Below are 22,581 nucleotides of genomic sequence, written 5' to 3' on the forward strand. Positions count from 1 at the left end.
AGTGGACATTTAGGTGGTGTTTTAGTCTGCTATAACCAAAAAAAACCCCAGACTGGGCAGCTTATAAACAACAGAAAGTTACTGCTCCCAGTTGTGGAGGCTAGGAAGTTCAAGATCCAGGCACCAGCATGGTGGTGTTCTGATAAAGGCCTTCCTATAGGTTGCAGACTGCCGACTTCAGGCCATGTCCTCGCAGGGTGGGAGGGGATCTGGGGGGGGCATTCATATCCTAGCAGGTTGCTTCCTGTTTTTCTGCTTTTACACATCACGCTGCAGCAGATACCTTGTTCGTCTTTCTCGTGCTCTTGTGCAGAGGGCTCCTGAGATAGAGTCTAAAAACTCAAAACATCAGATCGTAAAGTCTATGCATTTGTAATTTTTAAAAAATTATGTTTTAAAAATTTTATTGAAGTATAGTTCATTCACAATGTTGTGTTAGTTTCTGCTGTACAGCAAAGTGAGTGAGATATATATATATATATATTCTGTTTCATATTCTTCTCCATTAAGGTTTATCACAAAATATTGAATATTGCACATCTATAATTTTTCTAGCCTGCCAGATTGCCCTCCCCTGGGGCAATTTGCATCCCAACCAGCAGCATCTCACACTGCTTCCTTCCCCACATATACCCCAGCACTTGGAGTTCTTTCTTTATTTACTTATTTGCTGGCCTGGGGAGGGAGAAGCAGTATTCCATCTTGTGGATGACTGGTGAGGTTGGGGCGGGGGGGGCGGGTGTCTTATGATGGATTTCAATGCAACATTCACTCTCTGACCCCATTTGGTCTCCTTCCCATCCCCCATGCCCTGTGGCTTAGGTACCTCTGCGACTTCGCCTACTATACCTCTCTGTACCAGAGTCACGGCCGCTCAGCCTTTGTTCACGTGCCCCCTCTGGGCAAGCCCTACAATGCAGACCAGCTGGGCCGGGCACTTCGGGCCATCATCGAGGAGATGCTGGACGTCCTAGAGCAGTCAGAAGGCAAACTCAACTGTTGCCACAAACACTGATTGCTGCTCAGGCCTCCCAAGACCTCATTCTGCCAGGGACCCTGAGAGAGACGTCTGCCCTCCGGGGCCTGACCGGAAAGGACGAGCCCATCAGCTGGGGATCTGTTTTGGATCAAATATGGCAACTTACACACCTCCTCTCCCTTTTTCTCTGCAAAAGCACTGGTTGGTTGATTTGAAGGCGGCAGTGAAGATTTTTCTCTCTATTTCTCTTTGCATCTGGGGCTACAGCTGTGGCAGCCAGGAAGCCGGGAGGTCCTGATTTCTGCAGAGAACCCCGATCAGGTGTCTCTATTCCGTCATCCCATGGCTGGGGCTACCTGCCATTCTAAGTCTGTGGTGGAGGGATTCCAGAGTTCCCTCCGTCCGTGACTGTTTCTTCCCAAATGTAAAAGCCTCATGGTGACTTTTCACCCTGATCCATGTCCCAGCAGCCTGGACAGCCCCGGCAAGGGCCGCCTTGGGATCTGGCATGGCTTTTTTTCTTCTTTCTTATTCTCTTTTTAAAAACAATAGTGCTAGTTTGGGCACAGAGTAATTTATATTCCCTTTGGTTAAAACGCGGGCTTTAGCCAAACACAAAAGTGTCTTTTCTTTTTCCCGGGGTGCAGCCCTTTCTGCCTCCTGCCCTGAACACTGGACCTACATCTTTGTTTTGGGAGTGACATTGAGGTCCCCTTGCTCGGGGGGCGTGGCACCGGGCCCATGGCCAGACCACGAGGAGTGCGGGGTGGCTGGTGCCCCAGGAGACTGAAAGGGTTGGCTGATGCTTTCAACGACTGAGCTGTGAGCTGTACCCACGGGGCCACTGGGTCCGGGATGCCGGTGGGAAAGCAGACTTTCATTTCAACACGCACATGACTTTTTTTTTTTCTTTAATATGTAAAAATGCGTAGCAGCTGCAAACCTACCCCACATCTGACCTGGATTTTCAGTCTTGGTGCTTGTTTTCCCTAAGGGGAGAGGGCCAAAATGGAGTCTGGGGGCTGAGCTCCATGTGTGCTGGTGTATTTGAGCAGGAGAGCGGTGGGACAGCCAGCAGGCTTCGTGTAGTTGGTTTCTGGAAGCGCCTAGGACTCGGTAAATTTTTATCTCACTCCCTGGTAAATTTTTATCTCACTCCCTGGTGACTTTGAACTTACCAGCAGGGGTGAGAGTGACATCTCCCAGGAGGCAACTAAATTCAGCTGGACCCTGACACCCATCAGAGAGAGGGGGTAGCAGAAGCAACCATGAGGAAAACACACGTTTTGGAATTATTCTTCTATTTTTTTGGAGAACACGCAGTTTTATCGCTTCACTAAGTGTGAAGCGTGCTGGAGTCTGATGCTGTGTTGGATGATGTTGGTGTTTCCCAGCATGCAGTTCTTTTGAAAACAGCTGAGATTTTTGTTTTGTTTTCTTAAACATTCACCCTCTTTCCCTCCTGTTCCGATGCCCAGGGTGGCTGCTGCCTCCGCTGAGCTGCTGTGTCGCTTCGAGACCAGGTTGACAGGTTTCTGAGTGAAATGCGTTATCTGAGTCCTGGGCTTTCTCTGGAGGGGAAAAGTGGGCACAGGTGGGTGACGTGGGGTCAGCATATGGCATATGGTGACGTGAGGTCAGCATATGGTGGGTGTGTACCATGGCCCGCAGGGTAAAATGATCAGGACCTAGCTCCCCTCTCCATGCCAGCCCTCCCTCTGCCAGAAATGCCCCCTCCACATCCCTGGTCCGAGTTTGCAGTTTCCTGAGAAATCTGGAGCATAGGATGTCACGGCATCTACTCAGCTGGCTTCTGTGAGCAGAGGTTGTGGCTCTTTTGAATGCAGGTTGGGGGGGGCTCAAGGCCAGGGGATCCCCCAGAGGTCTTATTAAGAATGGCACCTAGCTCTAACTAGCTCTGGCCTCTAAAGGTCTGATCTGTGGGGCTCTGAGGAGGAAATGGACCTAGGCAAGCTGCAGTAGGGATGGAAGACTGGAAGTGAGCCAGGTTTGAGCTTAGCTGGGTGCCCATGGAACCCAGACACACCATCCCCAAACTCTGCATTTTCATCTTTCTTTTGTCCTCCCTTCTCTTCTCTGTTTAAAGCACCATGTGGTTTAGCAACTTAGAGATATAATTTATTGTCTGATCATTGTCGAGTGTGTGTGTGTCATTTTTGTGTTCCTGCAATGGTTTTAGATTTCCTCATCAAGTCAAACCAGAACCCTGTCCTTGTTCATGATGCAGAGCACATATCTCATTTTTATTTAATCAGATAGCCATTAAACATTTCACTCGCTCCCTGCCAGCTTTTAAATTTTCCCGTTTTAATTACTTTTATCTTTTTCTCTGGGGCACACTCAGCCATTCAATCCGTGGTATATCTCTCTGCATTTGTTGGGTCCCGGACAAAAATGTCCTTGTGTGAGAAGAGAGGGGCCAAGTCTCATTCCGTCTGCCTTGTCATTGCAGAGTCTGGGTTGTTGGGGGCACAGAATAGGGGAAGGGATGAGCCTGTGAAGTGGGTGCAGCTTGGCATGTATGGAGGTGAGCAGTGCCGAAAGGGGTGGGTGCAGTGAGTGTTAATGGTGGAAGGATGGGCTGAGGGATGTGGTGGGAAGGCTGGTGGGGGAAAGGTGAGAAGTGATGCTGGGGGTGGACTCATAGGAAAGTGGAGGGGGCCTCTCTCTGGTGAGCCCTGTGGAGGGTACTGAGGTGGGGGATGGGGGCAGAGACAGTGATCTGGGCGTCGGGTGATGGCATCTCCTTTAAGGTGCCAGAGCCTCTGCACCTAATAACTTTATTCTTCTCTAAGCCCCTTTGGCTCCCCCCTTCCCACCAAAAAGAAGGTCGGTGGTCTGCATATGATACGTAGCTCGAAAAAGGAATCAGACAGAGTGGATAGAAAGAAAGGTGGGAAGAAGCAGCAATTCCAGTTGGTGGACTGGGCTTGGTGCCGCCTGGCTCACCTGGTCCAATTAAGGAACAGCCAAGGTCTCCTGGCCACTGAGAGAGACAGGGCCGCGGGGCAGCAGGGTGTGGCGGGCAGAGGTCATGGCTTCCCCGTCGGTGCCAGGTCTTTGGGGAAAGGTCAGATTGTGATAGTTTCAGCAAGAAAAATAGTTTTCAGCTACCCTGCTCTTTGCTGGCGTGGAAACTTCTAGAACAGAAAGGGCCTGCTCAAGGGGACGACTGGAAAAGTATACTCTTGATGCCTTTTTGTTATCTTAGAAGTTTCTGCCGGGAAGCCAGGCCAGTACACCCACAGGCCTGTTCCCCTGAGGGGTGACCGGGAGGGGGAAAGGAGCTGCTCGTGGAAATCCACCCACCACACTGGCCTGTTTTTTGCTGCCACTGTCTAGACTGTTGACCTTTGACCTCTTCACCTCTTGGAGGGTCTGAACCCAGAAGTCTCCTTCGGGGATGGTGGGACAAAGCCCCATTCTTCTGTGAGGGCCCAGCCTCCGCCCTGAGACCACTGGAAGCCTTCTCAAGCCTGCAGCCAGCGTGGGGCGCTGATGGTGGTCATGCAGGCAGAGGCAGCTGCCTTATTGTCAGGTCATCCCTCGTGGCCAAGGTCTCATGGCCTCCACAGACTTGTGGGGAGCTTAAAAGGGCTTTGTTTTTATATCCCCAATTGAATTTCCCTTCTCATGGAACAAGTGCCTCGTAAAGGGACCAGGGCTGCCACTGGGAGGAAAAACATCTCCATTTTTGCAGTGTTAAAGGCCAGGATCCCCCTCAGACCCAGGGCAGAATGGCTGTTGAGGGGAAAGGACATTTGCCAAAAATCCACATCTCGAAAGTTAGTTCTTGGATGGACACTGGGCATACCTGCTACGAGATCCTGTCCTCCAGTTTAGGGGCAGTTGTCACAGCTTGAGTTTCAGGGGTTCCTAGACCTCCAAGGGCTCCAGTCCAGCCCGAGCTGCGCCCCCCACTTAAAATCTGTCTCTCCTCCTCCCTCTCCTCACCCAAGGCTTCCCTTCAGTTGCCCGGAGACCCACAGAAGTGCCTGCCTCTGCAGGCACATGGGGCACAGAGCAAGGGGACAGGATGGGAAAGAGAGAAGCACCCCCAGGCCCTGGTTCCTCGCTGCCCAGACCGGCCTCACCCAAGCCGTTTGCAGGGGTGGGACCTGGGGCCAGTGGCTTTTGTGTCCTGCACACTTTGAGGAAATCCCAGAGAAAGCTGGTTTGGAATTGGGCTCTCTGCTCCCAAGGCCTGGCTGGATGCCACGGGAGACCCGTCTGGATCGTGGGAAACAGAGTTGGCCTTCCTCTTGCCCAGGCATGTTTCCGGGACTCGCGTAACATCTCAGGTTTCTATCTTGTCATAAATCTCTCTCTAGGAAAAACCCTTCCTGCTGAAGGTGACCCTGTGTTCTGTCCCCAAAGGAGGGTCCAGCCCCTGCAGCTTCGGGGTGGCTTCTCCCTGAACCCAGGGAGACTCCTAGGAGTGCCTTGTCTGAAAGCACCGTGTCTGGGACCCCAGGCGGGGCAAGGGTCTGCCAGACTTTGCTGGGGGCTGGGCCCTGGGAGACCCCAAACTTGACACCCCAGAAAGCAAATAAAACAGTTGAAATATGCAATTTCTTGTGTGTCTTTGTGAGAAGCTGGCATCCGCCAGGGGCATCTCCTCAATCTGGGGTCATCAGCTGGCAGAGGGGGCCTCAAATCACCAGTATTTCTGTCCTTGGTGCTTGGTGTGTGGCCACTGCAATGAGTGTGCTGAATGGATAATGATGAGAGGATTTCTGTACTGAGTGTTCTACCGCCTACAACCCACTGCCTTGGTTCTGATGCACAGAGAGGTTGAGTAACTTGCCTATGGTCACACAGCATGGGGGGTGGGGGGTGGGATTTGAATTGTGATCATATTGACCCCCAGTGTGTGCAGAATTCCCCTGTGGGGGAGGTGCTATTACCACCTTTTACAGCTGGGGAAACTGAGGCTCTATCAGTTGAAGCCCCTTGTCCCAAGGAGAGGAGGGGCGGGAATGTGAACGCAAGCTGGCTACTCTGGACTGAGCAGCTTGAACACCAGAAACAGGATTCAGTCATCCCCCCATGTCTGTCCTCAGCAGGAATGGGGACACTCCAGAGTCAGTGGCCTTCGAAGAAGAAGGGGCTTCAGCAGTAAGGAAATGGCTTGTCTTTGGAAACATGGGTCCCAGGGGAGGGGGTACCCCCTCCAAGTCCCTGAGCCCCCAAGGTCTTTGCACCCCAAGATGAGGTGTCTATGCCACGGTGGTTTTGCTTCTAAGGCTGACTCTTTCCACAGCCCCGGGGTGTGAGCAGGGTCCCAGGTGTACCATATAGATGCTCCTGTGGTCACTGGAAGGGGCTGTGTCCTTTTTACATGGGGGATCCTTTTCCCCAATCCTGGAAACCTCCCCTCACCTCCCGGTTCAAAGGGAACCCCCGCCTCCCCTTGGCCACGCTGCCCAGAGAGAAACCCCCTGACCTCAACTGTACCCTACAAGTTGCAGGCCAAGAGGGGAGGCTGTGTGTGGAGGGGATTGGGTGATTCAGGTGGAGGGGATGTGGGAGAGGTAGCAGGGCTGATGGTGCAGGGTCTCAAGGCCTGGCGAGTGGTCTGGGTGTTATTCCAAAGGCTATGAGAAGCTGAGGGGTGGGGGACGATCTGAGGCCCACTTCCCTGAGCCTCAGTTCCCCACACTTATGGGCCTTGTGTGAGAATTCAGTGAGATTCTGCTTTTACAGCTCTGGCACATAGTACTTACTTAGTAAGTACAACTACTATTACTTCCTCCTGCAGGAAGCCCTCTTGGCTATACAGGTACCTCCTCTGCCTCCCATAGCCGCCTAGTTCCCCCCCACCCCCATGCCAACATACTCTGGGTAGTAACTGACTAGTTCTATGGGAGTCCCAGAGGACAGGCAGGTCTGTCTGTAGTCCCCTGTGTCTGTTGCACCCAGAACAGCACTGGGCACGTAATAGGTGTGCAATAAGCTATGGGAGAGAGGAGAGGGGTTGGTGCTGGGTGTTCCATTCTGAGGCCAACAGGGGGCGCAGGGAGGCACAGGAGCCTCCGGGGAGGGGAAGGGGGATGACACGCCCCTGAAGGCCAGGCGCCTCCTCCAGCTGAGGCCCCCACCCTGCCTGTTCCCTGCCTCTAGAGCCCCATCTCCTCTTGGCTGCTCCAGGAACCTATAAATTACCTACTGTGTGCTGGGCATTGGACTGGGGACACACCAGGAAACCAGCAGCTCCCAGGCTGGGAGTACAGTGCAGGGATCCCAGCTGTGATGGGGGACAGACAGGCAGCTGAAGGGTCTAAGGTATATTCAGGGAGGCTCATTTAAGGGTAAGGCTTGGCCCCATTCAACAGAGTTTCCCTCAGCTCTCGCTTGGATGTTCTCGGTCTTAAAGGTGAGGGTCTCAGACAAGAGTCCATCCCGTTCCAGGGATCTGCCTGGACCCCTCTCCACCTCTCACACCCTCGGTGGCTCCCCTTGGCCCACAGGAGAAAGCCAGACTCCTCTGCTGGACATCTGAACCCCTTTTCCCTTGTCTCTGCTGACACCAGGTTGTCTTTTCTCCCTGGAAGTCCCCCCTCCTCCATTTACACCTAGAGAACTCCTATGCATCCCTCAAAACCCAAAGTTTTGGGGGAAGATGGTGAGGTCATCTTGGTACACTTTGAGTGTGACAGGCCTGGGTGGGGATAAGAAGGGCTAAGTACCACACCAGAAATCCCAAACTAGGCCTTCCTGCACACGCTCTTCAACATTCCTACTGGCTCCTTCCTGCCCTGGCATCTTGCCACTAGGCATTCAGCAGTTTCTATAAGGAGTGTCCAGACCTGCCCGTACATGTCCTGGTCCCCTGGAAGAGAGGAGGGGGTGTGTTCAGGCTGCCCCCACCCCCAACACACACACAGACACACACACACACACACACACACACACACACACACACACACACACACACTGATGGGGGTTGGTGGTGAGAAACAGAAAAACAGAAATGCAGAGAGAACAAGGGAGAGAGAGAGAGAGGGACTGAGGGAGGCAAAGAGAGAAAATGTGGAAACTTCCTAGCTGTTTTTTCTTCTAAGTTGCCATGTTTAGGGTGAGGACACCTAGAGGTGGAGAGGGCCCCAGCCAGCCAAGGAGGAGGATTTGGGATGCTGGGTGACTGGACCACCACGCTGTGTGAGTCATGCACAGGGCTGCCCTGTTCTGGGCCTCAGTTTCCTCCAGTGTCAGGGCACTGATTCCTCCAGCCACCTGACAGGGCTGGGGGTCCACACTCAGCCAGGGCCTAGCGCCCAGCAGGTGTTCCATAAATGCACACCGTGGTCAGTGAAACCATTACAGGAGCAGGCATGCAAACCAGGGCGCTGGAGGGGGGTGTGCGGGGATGGGAGGTGGGGGAGGTTAGGGGTTCTGAGCAGTGAGCATGTGGGGCCCCAAGCCTGATGCCTCAGCTGGCCCACTTCCTGCCCGGCCTGGGCTGTGCTGGTGACCACCCGAAGCCAGGAATCCACACAGCCGGTCCCAGGGCCCGAGCCAACCACTTCCGTCCCCCGCTCCCGCTGCAGCCCAGGCCCTGCTGACTCACACTTAGCTGTCCCCATTCTTCCCTCACTGAGCTCTGATTCTGAGAGGTAGGGGCGCTGGCAGAGGCCCAAGCCCTGAAGGCAGGGAAGTCACGGCCGGCTGGGAGCATCACGGAAGAGAGAGAATTATACCCCAGGCTTAACTGCCTGAAAAATGAAAACCTGCTCTTGACAAGGAAAAAAAATGAATACTTTTGGTACAGTCCTTTGGAATCAGTCACAATTTCAAACTTTCGGCCACCAAAAAAATCCGTAAAGAAATGGAAAAGATAAGCCAGGGACAGAGAGGAGATACCTGCGATGCATTTAACTGACCAAGGAATAGCTTCCAGGACATACGAAGTGCCCGCACTCCACCAGACACACTAGACGGAAAGAAAAAATACCACACAGAAAAATGGGCAGATGGCATTGTTTTTGCCATAACAATGACCACGAACTGGGTCTTACATTTCTGGCTACAACAGCAGAAATTTATTCTCTCACAGTTCTGGTGGCCAGAAGTCCCAAATCAAAGTGTCAGCAGGGCTGGAGGCTGTGAGGGAGAATTGGTCCCAGGCTGCTCTCCTGGCTTCTGGTGGCTTCTGGCACTGGTCGGCGTCCCTTGGCTTGTGGCTGCATGACTCCAGTCTCCGCTTCCGTCTTCATGTGGCTTCTTACAAAGTAATCAGTCATTGGATTTAGGGCCCACCCGACTCCAGTGTGACCTCATCTTAATGCAAATAATTACATCTACAAAGACCTTCAAGGTCACAATCTGAGGTTCTGGTGGACATGAATTTGGGGACACACTATTCAATGCAGTATAGGCATGAAAAGGCAATTCTTGGAAGATGAACCCAGGACAACCAATAAATAGAAGCTCAATCTAGTCATCAGGGAAAAAAATTCACTGAGATCCCATTTCACTCTTAAGCAGGGGACAGAGTCACTGGTGATGGGCGTGGGAATTGGCTTGACCACTCAGAAGAACAATTTGGCCATTCTAACATAGCTGAGGATGGCTGGACTCTCCCACCTGGTCCTAGTGTGAACCCCATAGAAACCTACATGTGTATGCCTTCCCAGCAGCATGGTTCATAATAAGAAGGAGCTGGAAACTAGGGAAATGTTAGGGTGTGTTCTTATGATGGAGTACCATACAGCAGTGAAAAAGGATGAGCCAGACTTGCAGGCAAAAATCTCCAATCCAGACCCTTGAGTGAAAATAATTGTAACAGTGTGATACCATTTTTATAAAGTTTTTTAATTTGCATTTTTGTATTGTGGTAAAATATATATAACATACATAGAATTTGCCATTTTAACCATTTTTAAGTGGACTGTTAGTGACATTAAGTACATCTGAAATGTTGAGCATACACATAGTACCTCACCACTATCTACTTCAAAAACTTTTCCATCACCGCCAAACGGAAATTCTGTAACTGTTAAGCAATAATCCTCATTTCTACCCCCTCTTCCTCCAGCCCCTGGTAACCTAAAATCGACTTCCTGTTTCTATGAATTTGCATATTCTAGACATTTCCGACCAGTGGAATAATGTAATGTTTGTCCTTTTGTGACTGGCTTATTTCACTCAGCATAATGTTTCAAGGTTCATCCACGTTGTAGCATGGATCAGAACATCATTCTATTTTTATGGCTGAGTAATAGTCCATTGTGTGGATATACCAAATTTTGTTTAGCCATTCAGTTATTGGTGGACATTTACATTGTTTCCACCTTTTGGCTATTGTGAATAGTGCTGCTGTGTACATTGGTGTACAAGCTCAGTTTGAGTCCCTGCTTTCAATTCTTTTGAATATATATCCAGAAGTGGAATTGCTGGATCACATGGTCATTCTGTGTTTAGCTTTTTGAGGAACTGCCAAACTGTTTTCCACGGCAGCTGCACCATTTCACATTTCCCCCGGAGGTCCAAGAGGGTTCCAATTTCTCCACACCAACACTTGTTATTTTGCTAATAGCCATGCTAATGGGTATAAAATGGTATCTCGGGACTTCCCTGATGGCGCAATGGTGAAGAATCCCCCTGCCAATGGAGGGACAGGGGTTCGAGCCCTGGTCCAGGAAGATCCCACATGCTGCGGAGCAACTAAGCACGTGCACCACAACTACTGAAGCCCGGGCGCCTAGAGCCCGTGCTCCGCAACGAGGACCACGGCAATGAGAAGCTTGCGCTCCGCTACGAAGAGTCGCCCCCGCTCACCGCAACTAGAGAAAGCCCACGCGCAGCAACGAAGACCCGACGCAGCCAAAAATAAATAAATTAATTTAATTTAATTTAATTTAAAAATAAATTGGGAGTGATGCATCTACCAGCCGAGGAACACCAAGGATTGCTGGCAAACACCTGAGGTTAGAAGAGGCAAGGAAGGATTCTTCCCTATAGATCTCAGAAAGAGCGTGGCCCTATCAATACCTTGATTTCAGACTTGTATCCTCCAGAACTATGAGAAAATAAATTGCTACTGTTTTAAGCGCGCCCCCCGCCCCCCCGGCAAAGAAGAAGAAGAAGAAGAACATGAGAAGGATACAGATATGTGGAAGGCAAGGCATCCGGAAGGGGCGCAAGGCTTCCATGCCCTCTTGCGGCACCTCCACGTGTTCACCAGCCCGGAAGCTCTCTGAACCCGGTACTTTTGAGATTTTTATGGAGGCGTCATCACGTAGGCATGATCAATCATTAACTCCATTTTCAGGCCATCCCCCCTCTCTGGAGAATGGTGGGAGAGGGAGTGTGGCTGAAAAATTCCAAACTCCTAATCATGGCTTGGCCCTTCTGGTGACCAGCCCCCATCCAGGAGCCATCCACGAGCCCACCCAGTCCCATCATTACAACGAAAGACACTCCTATCACCCAGGAAATTCCAGAGTATCTAGGAACTCTGTGTCAGGAACTAGGGTCAAAGATCAAATATTAGAACAAAAGATGCTCCTAGCGTTCTTATCACGTAGGAAGTTACAAGGTTTTCAGGAGCTCTGTGCCAGGAACCGGGGACAGGGACCTATATATATTTTTTTCCTATTATCTCACAGTGTGTAATTTTCTTTTCTTCCAATATGTTTACCTGTCATTATTATCAGAGTAATTCTGGCCTCGTTAGAACTGTCACTTCCCCTTCTATTTTTTCGAAGAATTAGATAAGAATTGGTATTATTCCATAAATGATTCCGAATTCACCAGTGAAGCCATCTGGTCTTGGACTTCTCTGTTGGAAGGTTTATTATCATTATTATTATTGGTCACACAGCGTGGCATATGGGTTCCTAGCTCCCTGACCAAGGATCAAACTTGCGTCCCCTGCATTGGAAGCGCAGAGTCTTAACCACTGGACCACCAGGGAAATCCCGAAGTTTTTTGGTTCTTTTTGTTTTTAAATTAATTAATTAATTTTTATTTTTGGCTGAGTTGGGTCTTCATGGCTGCTCGCCGGCTTGTCGCTAGTTGCGGCGAGCCGGAGGGCTACTCTTCGCAGCAGCGCGTGGGCCTCTCATGGCGGTGGCTTCTCTTGCTGCAGAGCACGGGCTCTAGGCGCATGGGCTTCAGTAGTTGTGGCACACAGGCTCAGTAGTTGTGGCTTGTGGGCTTTAGAGTGCAGGCTCAGTAGTTGTGGCGCACGAACTTAGTTGCTCCATGGCCTGTGGGATCTTCCCGGACCAGGGCTCAAACCTGTGTCCACTGCATTGGCAGGTGGATTCTTAAGCACTGCGCCACCAGGGAAGTCTCTCTATTATTTCTTTATTCTCTATTTAATTTATGTCTGCTCTAATCTTTATGATTTCCTAACTTCTACTACCTTTGATTTTAGTTTACTCCTCTTTTCCTACTTCCTCAAAGTATAAAGTTAGGTTCTTGATAACTTTTAGTATGTTTATAATTGACCAGGACCCTATGAGGTCTTCCTGGGACAGACCACCCTCTCCCATGACCCCACCATGTCCTCCGCCTGCCTCTTGTCTTTAGAAGAACATTAGGCTCCTGGGCCTTCCTCAAGTTCCAAAGCATAAATTTAATCAGAGAAGTGAGAAAATGCAGAAAGGAGGGGAAACAGTCAAGCAAGACAAAATAATACTAGTTTAGCCATTAAACAAAGTCAAGAACCTTTAGTTCCATCTCAAGGGCTATAGATAATATTCTGAGCCACATCCTTTGAGCTGTTTTTCAGATACTTGAAAACTCCACCAGGTGGAAGAGGGTAACCATATGCTGCCCGCAATCACGTAGACCTCAGGCCAGTTGGAACCAGAAGGTTGATGATGTTGACTCCCGATTACCTCACCACCAGCCAATCAGAAGAATGTCCATGAGCTGATCACACACCCACAACACCCCTCCCTCACCTTGTCCTTAAAAACCTTTCCCTGAAAGCCACCACGGAGTTCGGGTGTTTTGAACACTAGCTACCTGGACACCTTGCTTGGTACCTGCAATAAATGCTGCACTTTCCTTCACTACGACCTGGTGTCAATAGATTGGCTTTACTGCACATGGGCGAGCGGACCCAAGTTTGGTTCGTTAATGTGTTGTATTTTTGTTTTCATTCATCCCCAGGTATTTTCCAATTTCTTTCGTGATTCCTTCTTTGATGCATCGTTTCTTTAAGTGTGTTAGCAGTGTGCTCAGCAGTCCCGTGCATCTGTCTCTTGCTTCAACAGTGTTTGGATGGAACAGACCCAGGGACACCCTTTGCTCCAGCCTCTGGCCACCCTCCAACATTTTTTCCAGTCGCAACCTTCAGAATCAGCCACTCAGCTATCCTCGGTCACCGGGACCAGCCAACACCATTTTTCGAGATTAACTCCTTATCACCGATCAACCATGAGCTCCCGGATTCATCAGAATTATTCCACCGAGGTGGAGGCCACCTCAACCACCTGGTCAACATGCATCGGTGGGTCTCCTACACCTACCTCTCTCTGTGCTTCTAGTTTGATCCCGATGATGTGGCTCTGGAGGGTGTGGGCCACTTTTTCCTCGAATTGGCCAAAGAGAAGTGTGAGGGCGCTGAGTGTCTCTTGAAAATGCAAAACCAGCGCGGCGGCCGTGCCCTCTTCCAGGATGCGCAGAAGCCTTCTCAACATGAGCGGGGTAAAACCCAGGACGCTGTGGAAGACGCCATTCTCATTGAGAAGAACCTGAACCAGGCCCTTTTGGATCTGCACACCCTGGGTTCTGCCCATGCAGACCCCCACCTCTGTGACTTCCTGGAGAGCCGCTTCCTAGATGAGGAGGTGAAACTCATCAAGAAGATGGGTGTCACCTGACCAACCTCCACAGGCTGGCTGGTCCCCAGGCTGGGCTGGGCGAGTATCTCTAGGAAATACCCTCAAGCATGACTAGGAGCCTCTGGAGCCCAGCAGCCTCTGAGGAGCCCCTCTGGTGTCAGGGCTTCTGCTTGAAGCCCGTCTCTGCAGCCACGAGGCAGCTTTTTAACCACCCTGGGGCCCTCTCCCAAGCCTTGGACCAAATGGAAACAATAAAACTTTCTGCAGTGGAAAAAAAAGAGTGTGTTGTTTAATATCCACATATTTGTGAACATTCCAGCTTTCCTTCTGTTATTGATTTCTAGCTTTATTCCATTGTAGCTGGAGATGATTTCAGCCTTTTAAAATTTATTGAGGGTACACCTGTAACTTATATAATATTGTACATCAACTATACGTCAATAAAAAATAAAATTAGGCTTCCCTGATGGCACAGTGGTTGAGAGTCCGCCTGCCGATGCAGGGGACGCGGGTTCGTGCCCCGGTCTGGGAGGATCCTGCATGCCGCGGAGCGGCTGGGCCCGTGAGCCATGGCCGCTGAGCCTGCACGTCCGGAGCCTGTGCTCCATGGTGGGAGAGGCCACAGCAGTGAGAGGCCCATGTACTGCAAAAAATAAATAAAATAAAATAATATAAAATAAAATAAATGATGCCAAAAAATGTATTGAGAGTTGCTTTTTTGCCTAATAGCTGATCTATACTGGAGCATGTTCCATGTGCATTTGATAGAGATGTGTATTGTGCTGTTGGAGTGTTCTATAGATGTCTGTTTGGTCTAGTTGGTTTAGAGAGTTGCTCAATCCTCCATATCTTTAATCTTCTGTCTAGATGTTCTATCCATTATTAAAAGTGGGGTATTGAAGTCTCCAACTGTTATTGTAGAACTATTTACTTCTCCCTTCAAGTCTTAGATACAGCTTTGAGTTACTGTTTAGGGTCCTTTCATTTTAACCGGCAGGACTCCCTTTAGCATTTCTTGCATGGCAAGTATAATGGTAACAAACTCCCTCAACTTTTGCTTAGCTAAGAATGTCTTGATTTCTCCCTTTTTCTTTCCTTCTTTCTTTCTTTTTTTTTTTTTTGGCCATTCAGCACGGCTTGTGGAATCTCAGTTCCCCAGCCAGGAACTGAACCCAGGCCCTGGCAGTGAAAGCACCAAGTCCTAACCACCGGACCACCAGCCAGGAAGTTCCCTCTCCCTTATTTTTGAAGAACAGTTTTGCTGGATATAGAATTCTTGGTCAACAGTTTTTCTTTCAGCAGTTTAAATATGTCATTTCATTGCTTTCTGGAGTCTAGGGTTTCTGATGAGAAACTGGTTGTTGATCTTATAGAGGATCCCTTGTACTTGATAAGTAGCTTTCTCCTGCTACTTTCAAGATTCGCTTTTCGTCTCTGGCTTTCAACAGTTTGATTACAGTGTGTCTCAGTGTGGGTCTGAGTATATTCTACTTGGAGTTCATTGAGCCTGTGAGATGTGTAGATTTGTATCTTTCATCAAATTTGGGAAGTTTTTGGCCATTATTTCTTCAAATATTCTTTCTGCCTTTCCTCTCTCTCTCTCTCCTCCTTCTGGGACTCTCATAATATATATGTTGGTCCTCTTGATGGTGTCCTACAGGTCCTCTAGACTCAGTTCAACTTTCTTCATTCTTATTTCTGCTCTTCAGACTTGATAATTTCAATTGTCCTGTCTTCAGGTTTGCTGATTATTTCTTCTACCTGCTCATATCTTCTGTCGAACACCTCTAGTGAATTTTTCATTTCAGTTATTGTACTTTTCAGATTCAGAATTTGTTTGGTTTCTTTTTATAATTTGTGTCTCTTTATTGATAATCTCATTTTGTTCATAAACCATTTTCCTGATTTCCTTTAGTTCTTTTTTCATGTTTTCCTTTAGCATTTTTTTCTTTCTTTTTTCCTTTAGCTTTTGAGCATGTTTAAAATAGTTGTTTTAAAGTTTTTGTTTAGTAGTTCTGATGTCTGGGCTTCCTTAGGGATGATTTCTGTCAATTACTTTGTTCCTTTGAATGGGCCATACTTTCATGTTTTTATGCCTTGTGATTTTTTTGTTGAAAACTAGGCATTTGAATATTATAATGTGACAAACTCTGGAAATCAGGTTCTACGCCTTCCTGAGGGTTTTGCTGTTTTGATATTGTTTTGAATTGTTGAAGGCTATAGTATTCCTTTTGTTTAGGTACTTTGCCAAACTATTTTTGCAAAGACTGTATTCCTTTTCATGTGTGGTCACTGATTTCTCTGTGCATTTAGCTCATGTTCAGCTAATGTCTTGACAGAGGTTTCCTTGAATGCCAGGAGATAAAAATGAAAAACCCAAACAAACAAACAAAATCTGCATCTCCCAGTGTTTGTAGATGGGTTCTGTGCTGGAATACTCCTTTAACTTTTAGCCAGGTTTGTACTGAGACTAAGGATCAGCCTGAGGTGAAGCTCAGAGTCTTCTCAGTTCTTTTCTGAGCATAAGTCTTGCCCCTGGATATGTACATGGATTTCTAAATTCCCTCCATATACACAGGTGCTTTTGAATGTCCTAATTTCCCAAATAATATCCCCCAGCTTTTCCTCTCAGGGTTTAAGTGGTTGATAATATGTTTTGACCATAACCTTTTCCCCTAAGTGTCTGTATGTGTTTGGTTCAGCTTGCAGTGCTTTTGAGCAACACCCACCACTTTTCCAGCCCAAGCTCCAAGTTAGGCAGTTCAGAGGTCAGCACACATGTCAGTCCTTCAGGAAGCCCCAGACAGGTTATAATAGACCTACACAATAATTTGTGAATAAGATCTGCACTGCTCCCACCAGATCTAAGGACCAGGGTCCTGCACTGGAAACATGGGTTACTTCCGCTACAAGACCACAGCTGCAGGACTTCCCTAGTGGCACAGTGGTTAAGATTCTGCCTGCCAATGCAGGGGCCACGTGTTCGAGCCCTGGTCTGGGAAGATCCCACATGCCGCGGAGCAAGTAAGTCTGTGCACCACAACTACTGAAGCCTGTGCTCTAGGGCCTGTGAGCCACAGCTACTGAGACCGCGTGCCACAACTACTGAAGCCCACGCACCTAGAGCCCATGCTCCACAAGAGAAGCCACCACAATGAGAAGCCTTCACACCATTGTGAAGAGTAGCCCCCGCTCGCTGCAACTAGAGAAAGTATGTGTGCAGCAATGAAGACCCAACGCAGCCAAAAATAAAAAATAAATCAAAATTTAAAAAAAAAAGACCACAGCCGAGCTGCAGAGTGGGTGGGGCAAAGGCAAGTGGAAATGCCACAAAGTTTTCCTACCATTTTCAAGTTGCCCTTTTCTTGCTTCAACATGCACTTAGTTGTTACAAATTTCTGTTTTCCAGAGTTCTAACAAAGTCAATTCTGATAGTTTTTATTTGATGGTCCTGTAGGGGAAGGAGAGGTTGGAGCTGCATATTGCACCATTTTGTTGATAAAATTTTAAATATACTTACTATATATATATATATATATATATATATATATATATATATACATACTTACTATATATATATATATATATATGGCATGTATGGGGATGATCAAATCAAATCCCAATTTTAGACAAAGGCTTGATGAGTGGTGGGTGGTGGAGGTGTACACGGGCTTCAGCTCTCTTGGGAACGTTTCTTCAGCAGGGTGCTAGGTACTGGGGTGTTTGTTACTTTATTATTGATACTTTTGTGTATATGCCTGGAATATTTCATAATGAAAAATAAAACTGACAGGAGAAGGCTTGGTGATTTCTCAACAAGTTAAACATAAAATTACCACATGACCCAGCAATTCCACTCCTTGATATATACCCAAGAAAACTGAAAACAGCTGTTCAAACAAAAACTTGTACACACATGTTGATACCAGTGTTACGGAACTGGGTCCATTTGCCTGACACACAGCAAGCCAAACACTGAGACTCTGAGGTTTGCAGCAGAGGAAGAATTTATTCATAAGGCAGCCAAGCGAGGCGGGAGAACAAGTCTCAGATCTGCCTCCCCGAAGGCGAAGGGGTTGGGATATTTATGGGAGAAGCAGGGTGGTCTTGGGCATAGGAAAAGGTGATTGGAGGTAGGGGAAAAGGTGAGGTAATCGGTGTTCTGCACAGGTGTATCTGGGTTACATGTTTCTGCATCTTCAAAAGTGGAGGCACTTAGCATGATCTGAGGGTGGAGTTTTCTGACGTCAAAAGGCCATTGATCCAACGCTTTCACGGCCCCAATTTTGGGGTCAGTGGTCCCCATCAGCCTTAGTTGAATAAGAGCTGACTCCAAGTTCTTGTAAAACAACTGGGCTACGTGACTCTGGGAAGGTGTGCAATTAAAGAGAGGAAGAAAAGAATGAAAGAAAAAATAACGAAAGCAAGCTTAATCAGTGACGGCAGTTTACAAGCAGAGGGGTTTCAACAAGCTGTTCCCCTATCTGTTGCTCTGTAAGGCAAACTCAAGAATTCCTGTTAGTCATCTCCTTCTGTTAACTCCCTGGGGCCAGTTTCCGTGGTTGCCAAGGGCTGGAGGAGGGGCATGGGGAGTGACTGCTGATGGGGACATGGTTTCCTTTTGCGGTGATGGGAAAGTTCTGGAAATAGATAATGGTGATGGTTACACCACGCTGAGAATGTGCTAAATGCCACTAAGTTGCACATGTTTAAATGGTTAAAATGATGCATTTCATGTAATATGTATTTTACCACAATTTAAAAATTTATTTAAAAACAAGGTCCTAGGGGCTTCCCTGGTGGCGCAGTGGTTGAGAGTCTGCCTGCTGATGCAGGGGACGCGGGTTCTTGCCCCGGTCCGGGAAGATCCCACGTGCCGCGGAGCGGCTGGGCCCGTGAGCCATGGCCACTGAGCCTGCGCGTCCGGAGCCTGTGCTCCGCAACGGGAGACGCCACAACAGTGAGAGGCCCCCGTACCACCAAAAAAAAAAAAAAAAAAAAAAAAAAAAAAAAAAAAAACATTCGGTATCCTGTAGTAAACCATAATGGAAAATAATTTTTTAATTGTTTTAATAATAAAATAAAATAAAATAAAATAAAAGTGACTTTGCTCAAGTAACCCTGGCCATCAATTGGGCAACTTTGGGGGTGCATTCACATGCTCACAGATTTTTTTTTTAAACTTACCTTGACTGTGAAGAGCTGCAAAAAAAACCTCTCCAGGTGAGGAAAACTGCTTTTGACAGGAAAAGATTCTAGGATGTGAAGTGCTTGCTTGCCCCTGTCACAGAGCCAAGGAGAAGCCAAACTCGGATTTGAACCAGGCTTGTCTGCTGTGAATGGCCTCATGGGCCTGCATCAGCTTTCAAGTTCCTTTGCCAGCCTGGTGCCTAGAGTTGCCTGTCTGACCACAGGGTCTTTGAACATGCTGTGTTCCCCTGCCAGAATCACCCTTTCCTCTACTCCTCGCATGCCTAGAGACTTTTCTTTTGCTACTTGAAAGGAGGTCTGGCACATAATCGATGTTAAAGAAATATCTGTGGAGCGAATGGATGAAGGAGTGAATGGATAAATGAGTTCCTTTAAAGCACCTCTCATCGCTTCTCGGCCTTTTGGCTAAGATCAAGTGTAAAGCACCTCTCATGTGAGCACAAGGAGAAAGACCTGTGGATCCTCACAGCTGTGGCCTGTCCAGGGCTCAGGACATTGAAGGACGAGTGGAACAGAGAGGCCAAGCCACCTGCCCAAGGTCACACAGCCAGGAACTGGCATGATCAGGATTCGAACCTGGATCTCCCTTCCCTGAGCCAGGGTTCTTCCCCCAATGCCCAGGTATTGCAAACCCATCATATGCCCAACATTGCAATTTTATCAGTCCCACCTGAAGGGTAGCAGAAGGTGCCTACCTCTTTGGCATAAAGATTCTTTTGAGAAACTGCAGGTACAGGAGAAACTCTGAAAACAGAGTAGAAGTTATGCTTTTGTAAGGGGCATTTACATTTATAAAAGCAGTCTCCATTTGTTAAGTGTGTCTCCCTCTCTGTATGAGGAGGGAGAGCATGGCTCTAAATCCCTGGAGAATCTTATCAGTGGAGAGAGCACAAATTAAAACCTGCAGAACGAATCTTACCCTTGTTTACTGTGCTTTTCTTGGTCACCTCCCAGAATTCGCCTCTACACCCACCCCAGGCCCAGCACCTTTCTTTTGTCTTTAGCGGAAGATGGTATTTAAGGGAGTGGCTGGGGCCCTCTCGGGGAGTTTTACTCAGTTTCCCTCTGTATCTCCCATATATACACGAGGTATACATGTTAAACTTCTGTGTGTTTTTCTCTTGCTAGTCTGTCTTTTTTTCCAGGGGGTCTCAGCCAAGAACTCAGAAGGGTAGAGGGAGAATTCGTCTTCCTCCTCCCTGCCCCACATCTCATGCTGGCCCCTGAGAGTGGCCAGATCCCTTCTTTTTAGAGGCTCTGGGGGAGACGAAGCAGGCTAGGGGGCTGGCTGCCTGGGCTTCAAGCCCAGCTTCACTGGTTTCTGGCCTTGGTACAATGCCTCTCCAGCCTCAGGTTGTCACCTGTGAAGTGAAGATCATGATCCGCCCCCATCAGGTCTTATAAGGATTATGTCTTATGTGCCAGACACATAGTAGTGAAACTGAGCCCCCCTAAAACCGAGTTCCCTTACCAAGTTTAGGATTAATCCCTCTATCTCAAACTTCGCTCCCTTTCTTGTCCCGTCTGACCTCAATCCTGTGCTAACTGAACACTAATCAACCAGAGTCAGATGATTAAAATTGCTGATGTTTACCAACATTGATATTGTTATTGCTATTGTATTGTTATTGATATTGATATTGTAGATTGATATTGATATTGTTATTGATATTGATATTGATATTGTAGATAACATCGCTAACACACAAACTCAGCTTGTTTCTCCGGGGTGAGATGAGCTCACAGACCCCAGAGCCCTGGACCACCTGGCCAGAGAATCGTAAACCATACATAACCTGATGCCTGAAACTACGATTAAGAAATGTCACAGCAGGGGCTTCCCTGGTGGCACAGTAGTTAAGACTCTGTACTCCAGGACTTCCCTGGTGGTGCAGTGGTTAAGAATCCGCCTGCCAATGCAGGGGACATGGGTTCAATCCCTAGTCAGGGAACTAGATCCCACATGCATGCTGCAACTAAGAGTTCACATGCCACAACTAAGGAGCCCAAGCACTGCAACTAACACCCAGTGCAACCAAATAAATAAATATTTTTAAAAAAGAAAAGAATGGGTACAATTCTGATTTTTAAAAAACAGAAATGTCACAGCAATGTCACAAGATGATTAATTTCAGCCTCTTTGTTCTTCCCCTTTAAAAAAAACCCCTAACTCAGGGGCCAAGGTGGAGTGGATTGGAGGCTGGTCTCCCACTCCCTTGCTTGGTGCCTTGCAATAAACGTACTTTCCTTCAACACAACCTGGTGTCAGTAGATTGGCTTTGTTGCGTGTAGGGTGAGCTGACCTGAGTTCAGTTTGGTAACAGTAGGTGCTCAAAATTTTTCCCCTGATATTTATTCTTTGCTCCACACTTTGCCGCAGATGTAGGTGTCTCTCCACACTATCACCATCATTCACTGCTGTCATGTTTCTCAGGGAATTTCATGGCCCTTCTCTGGACCACACCTCCCTTGATGAGCTGATACGGATCCCTCAGTCCCTGTGAACGTGACCTCATTTGGACAAAGGGTCTTTGCAGAAGTAATTAAGTTAAAGATCTTGAAATGAGACTGTTCTGGATTTACACTGGGCCCTAAATACAGTAAGTCCTCTACATCTGAACCTTCAAGTTGCGAACTTTCAAAGATGCGAACATACATTCCATCAACGTGGGGCGTGAGTGACATTGCAGCTTGCCCTCCGTCTCCTGTTGCTGACGATCCTTCAGCTCTGCCATCTCCCACCCCCTCTCCCTCCTGCAGTCAGTCACCCTTCTTGCCTGTTCACTCAATGCCAGCCCTGGATGCCAGCTGTTGTGCTGTACTACTGTCCTTTTCAAGGGACTGTACTGTAAGATTTAAAATGTTTTCATTATTTTTTATGTTTGTTTGTTTTGTATGTATTATTTGTGTGAAAAGTGTTATAAACCTATTACAGTACAGTACTACATAGCCGATGGTGTTAGTTGGGTACGTAGGCTAATTTTGTTGGACTTACAAACTGGACTTATGAACGCGCTCTCAGAATGGAACTCGTTTGCATGTAGGGGACTTACTGCATACTGACAGGTGTCCTTAGAGAAGAGGAGGGATAGACAGAGAAGAGGAGAAGGCCATGGGAAATCAGAGGCAGAGGCTGAAGTGATGCAGCCACAAGCCAAGGAACACCTGGGGCCCCCAGAAGCTGGAAGAGACAAGGAAGCCTCCTCCCCGAGAGCCTTTGCAGGGAGCACGGCCCTGCCGACCTATGATTTCAAAGTTCTGGCTTCCAGAACTGTGACAGAATAAATTTCTGTTGCTTTAAACTACCCAGTTTGTGGCAATTTATTACGGCAGCCACAGGAAACTAACACAGTGATACTGGGACTTGGTCCCAGAAAGCTCTGGTCTGGCAGGGCACAGAGCCAGACTCAGATCCTCCAGCCTTGTGTGGTCAGGATGAGGCCAGAGGGAGGCCCCCTCAGCCTGAGGGAACCTGGGCAGAGAACAAGGAAGTCTTATTGGAAGATGGGGCATCAAACTGGGGTTTAAGAGGTAAATAGGAGTTTGCCAGTGAGGGCCATCCTCTCTAAG

The 22,581-nt window shown here is 48.2% G+C and overlaps 1 protein-coding gene and 1 pseudogene across 5 annotated transcripts in view; both read left to right on the plus strand.

The window, feature by feature from the left end:
- Positions 1-5,571, plus strand: part of PGPEP1 (pyroglutamyl-peptidase I) — a 35,432-nt gene extending 29,861 nt beyond the window's left edge. For 3 of the 5 annotated variants that reach the window (XM_059062524.2, XM_067032484.1, XM_059062525.2), the window contains one exon: positions 823-5,571. In XM_059062524.2, the coding sequence (XP_058918507.1) occupies positions 823-1,015 (193 nt within the window). In that variant the 3' untranslated portion in view covers positions 1,016-5,571. The remainder of the gene's footprint in view (positions 1-822) is intronic. The other 2 variants (XM_067032486.1, XM_067032487.1) reach the window with 2 other exon arrangements.
- Positions 5,572-13,393: 7,822 nt separating this feature from the next.
- On the plus strand, positions 13,394-13,972 carry LOC131755918 (ferritin light chain pseudogene; annotated as a pseudogene).
- The last annotated feature ends 8,609 nt before the right edge of the window (positions 13,973-22,581 follow it).

The sequence above is a fragment of the Kogia breviceps genome, chromosome 4, assembly GCF_026419965.1.
Source record: "Kogia breviceps isolate mKogBre1 chromosome 4, mKogBre1 haplotype 1, whole genome shotgun sequence".
Taxonomy (NCBI): domain Eukaryota; kingdom Metazoa; phylum Chordata; class Mammalia; order Artiodactyla; family Physeteridae; genus Kogia; species Kogia breviceps.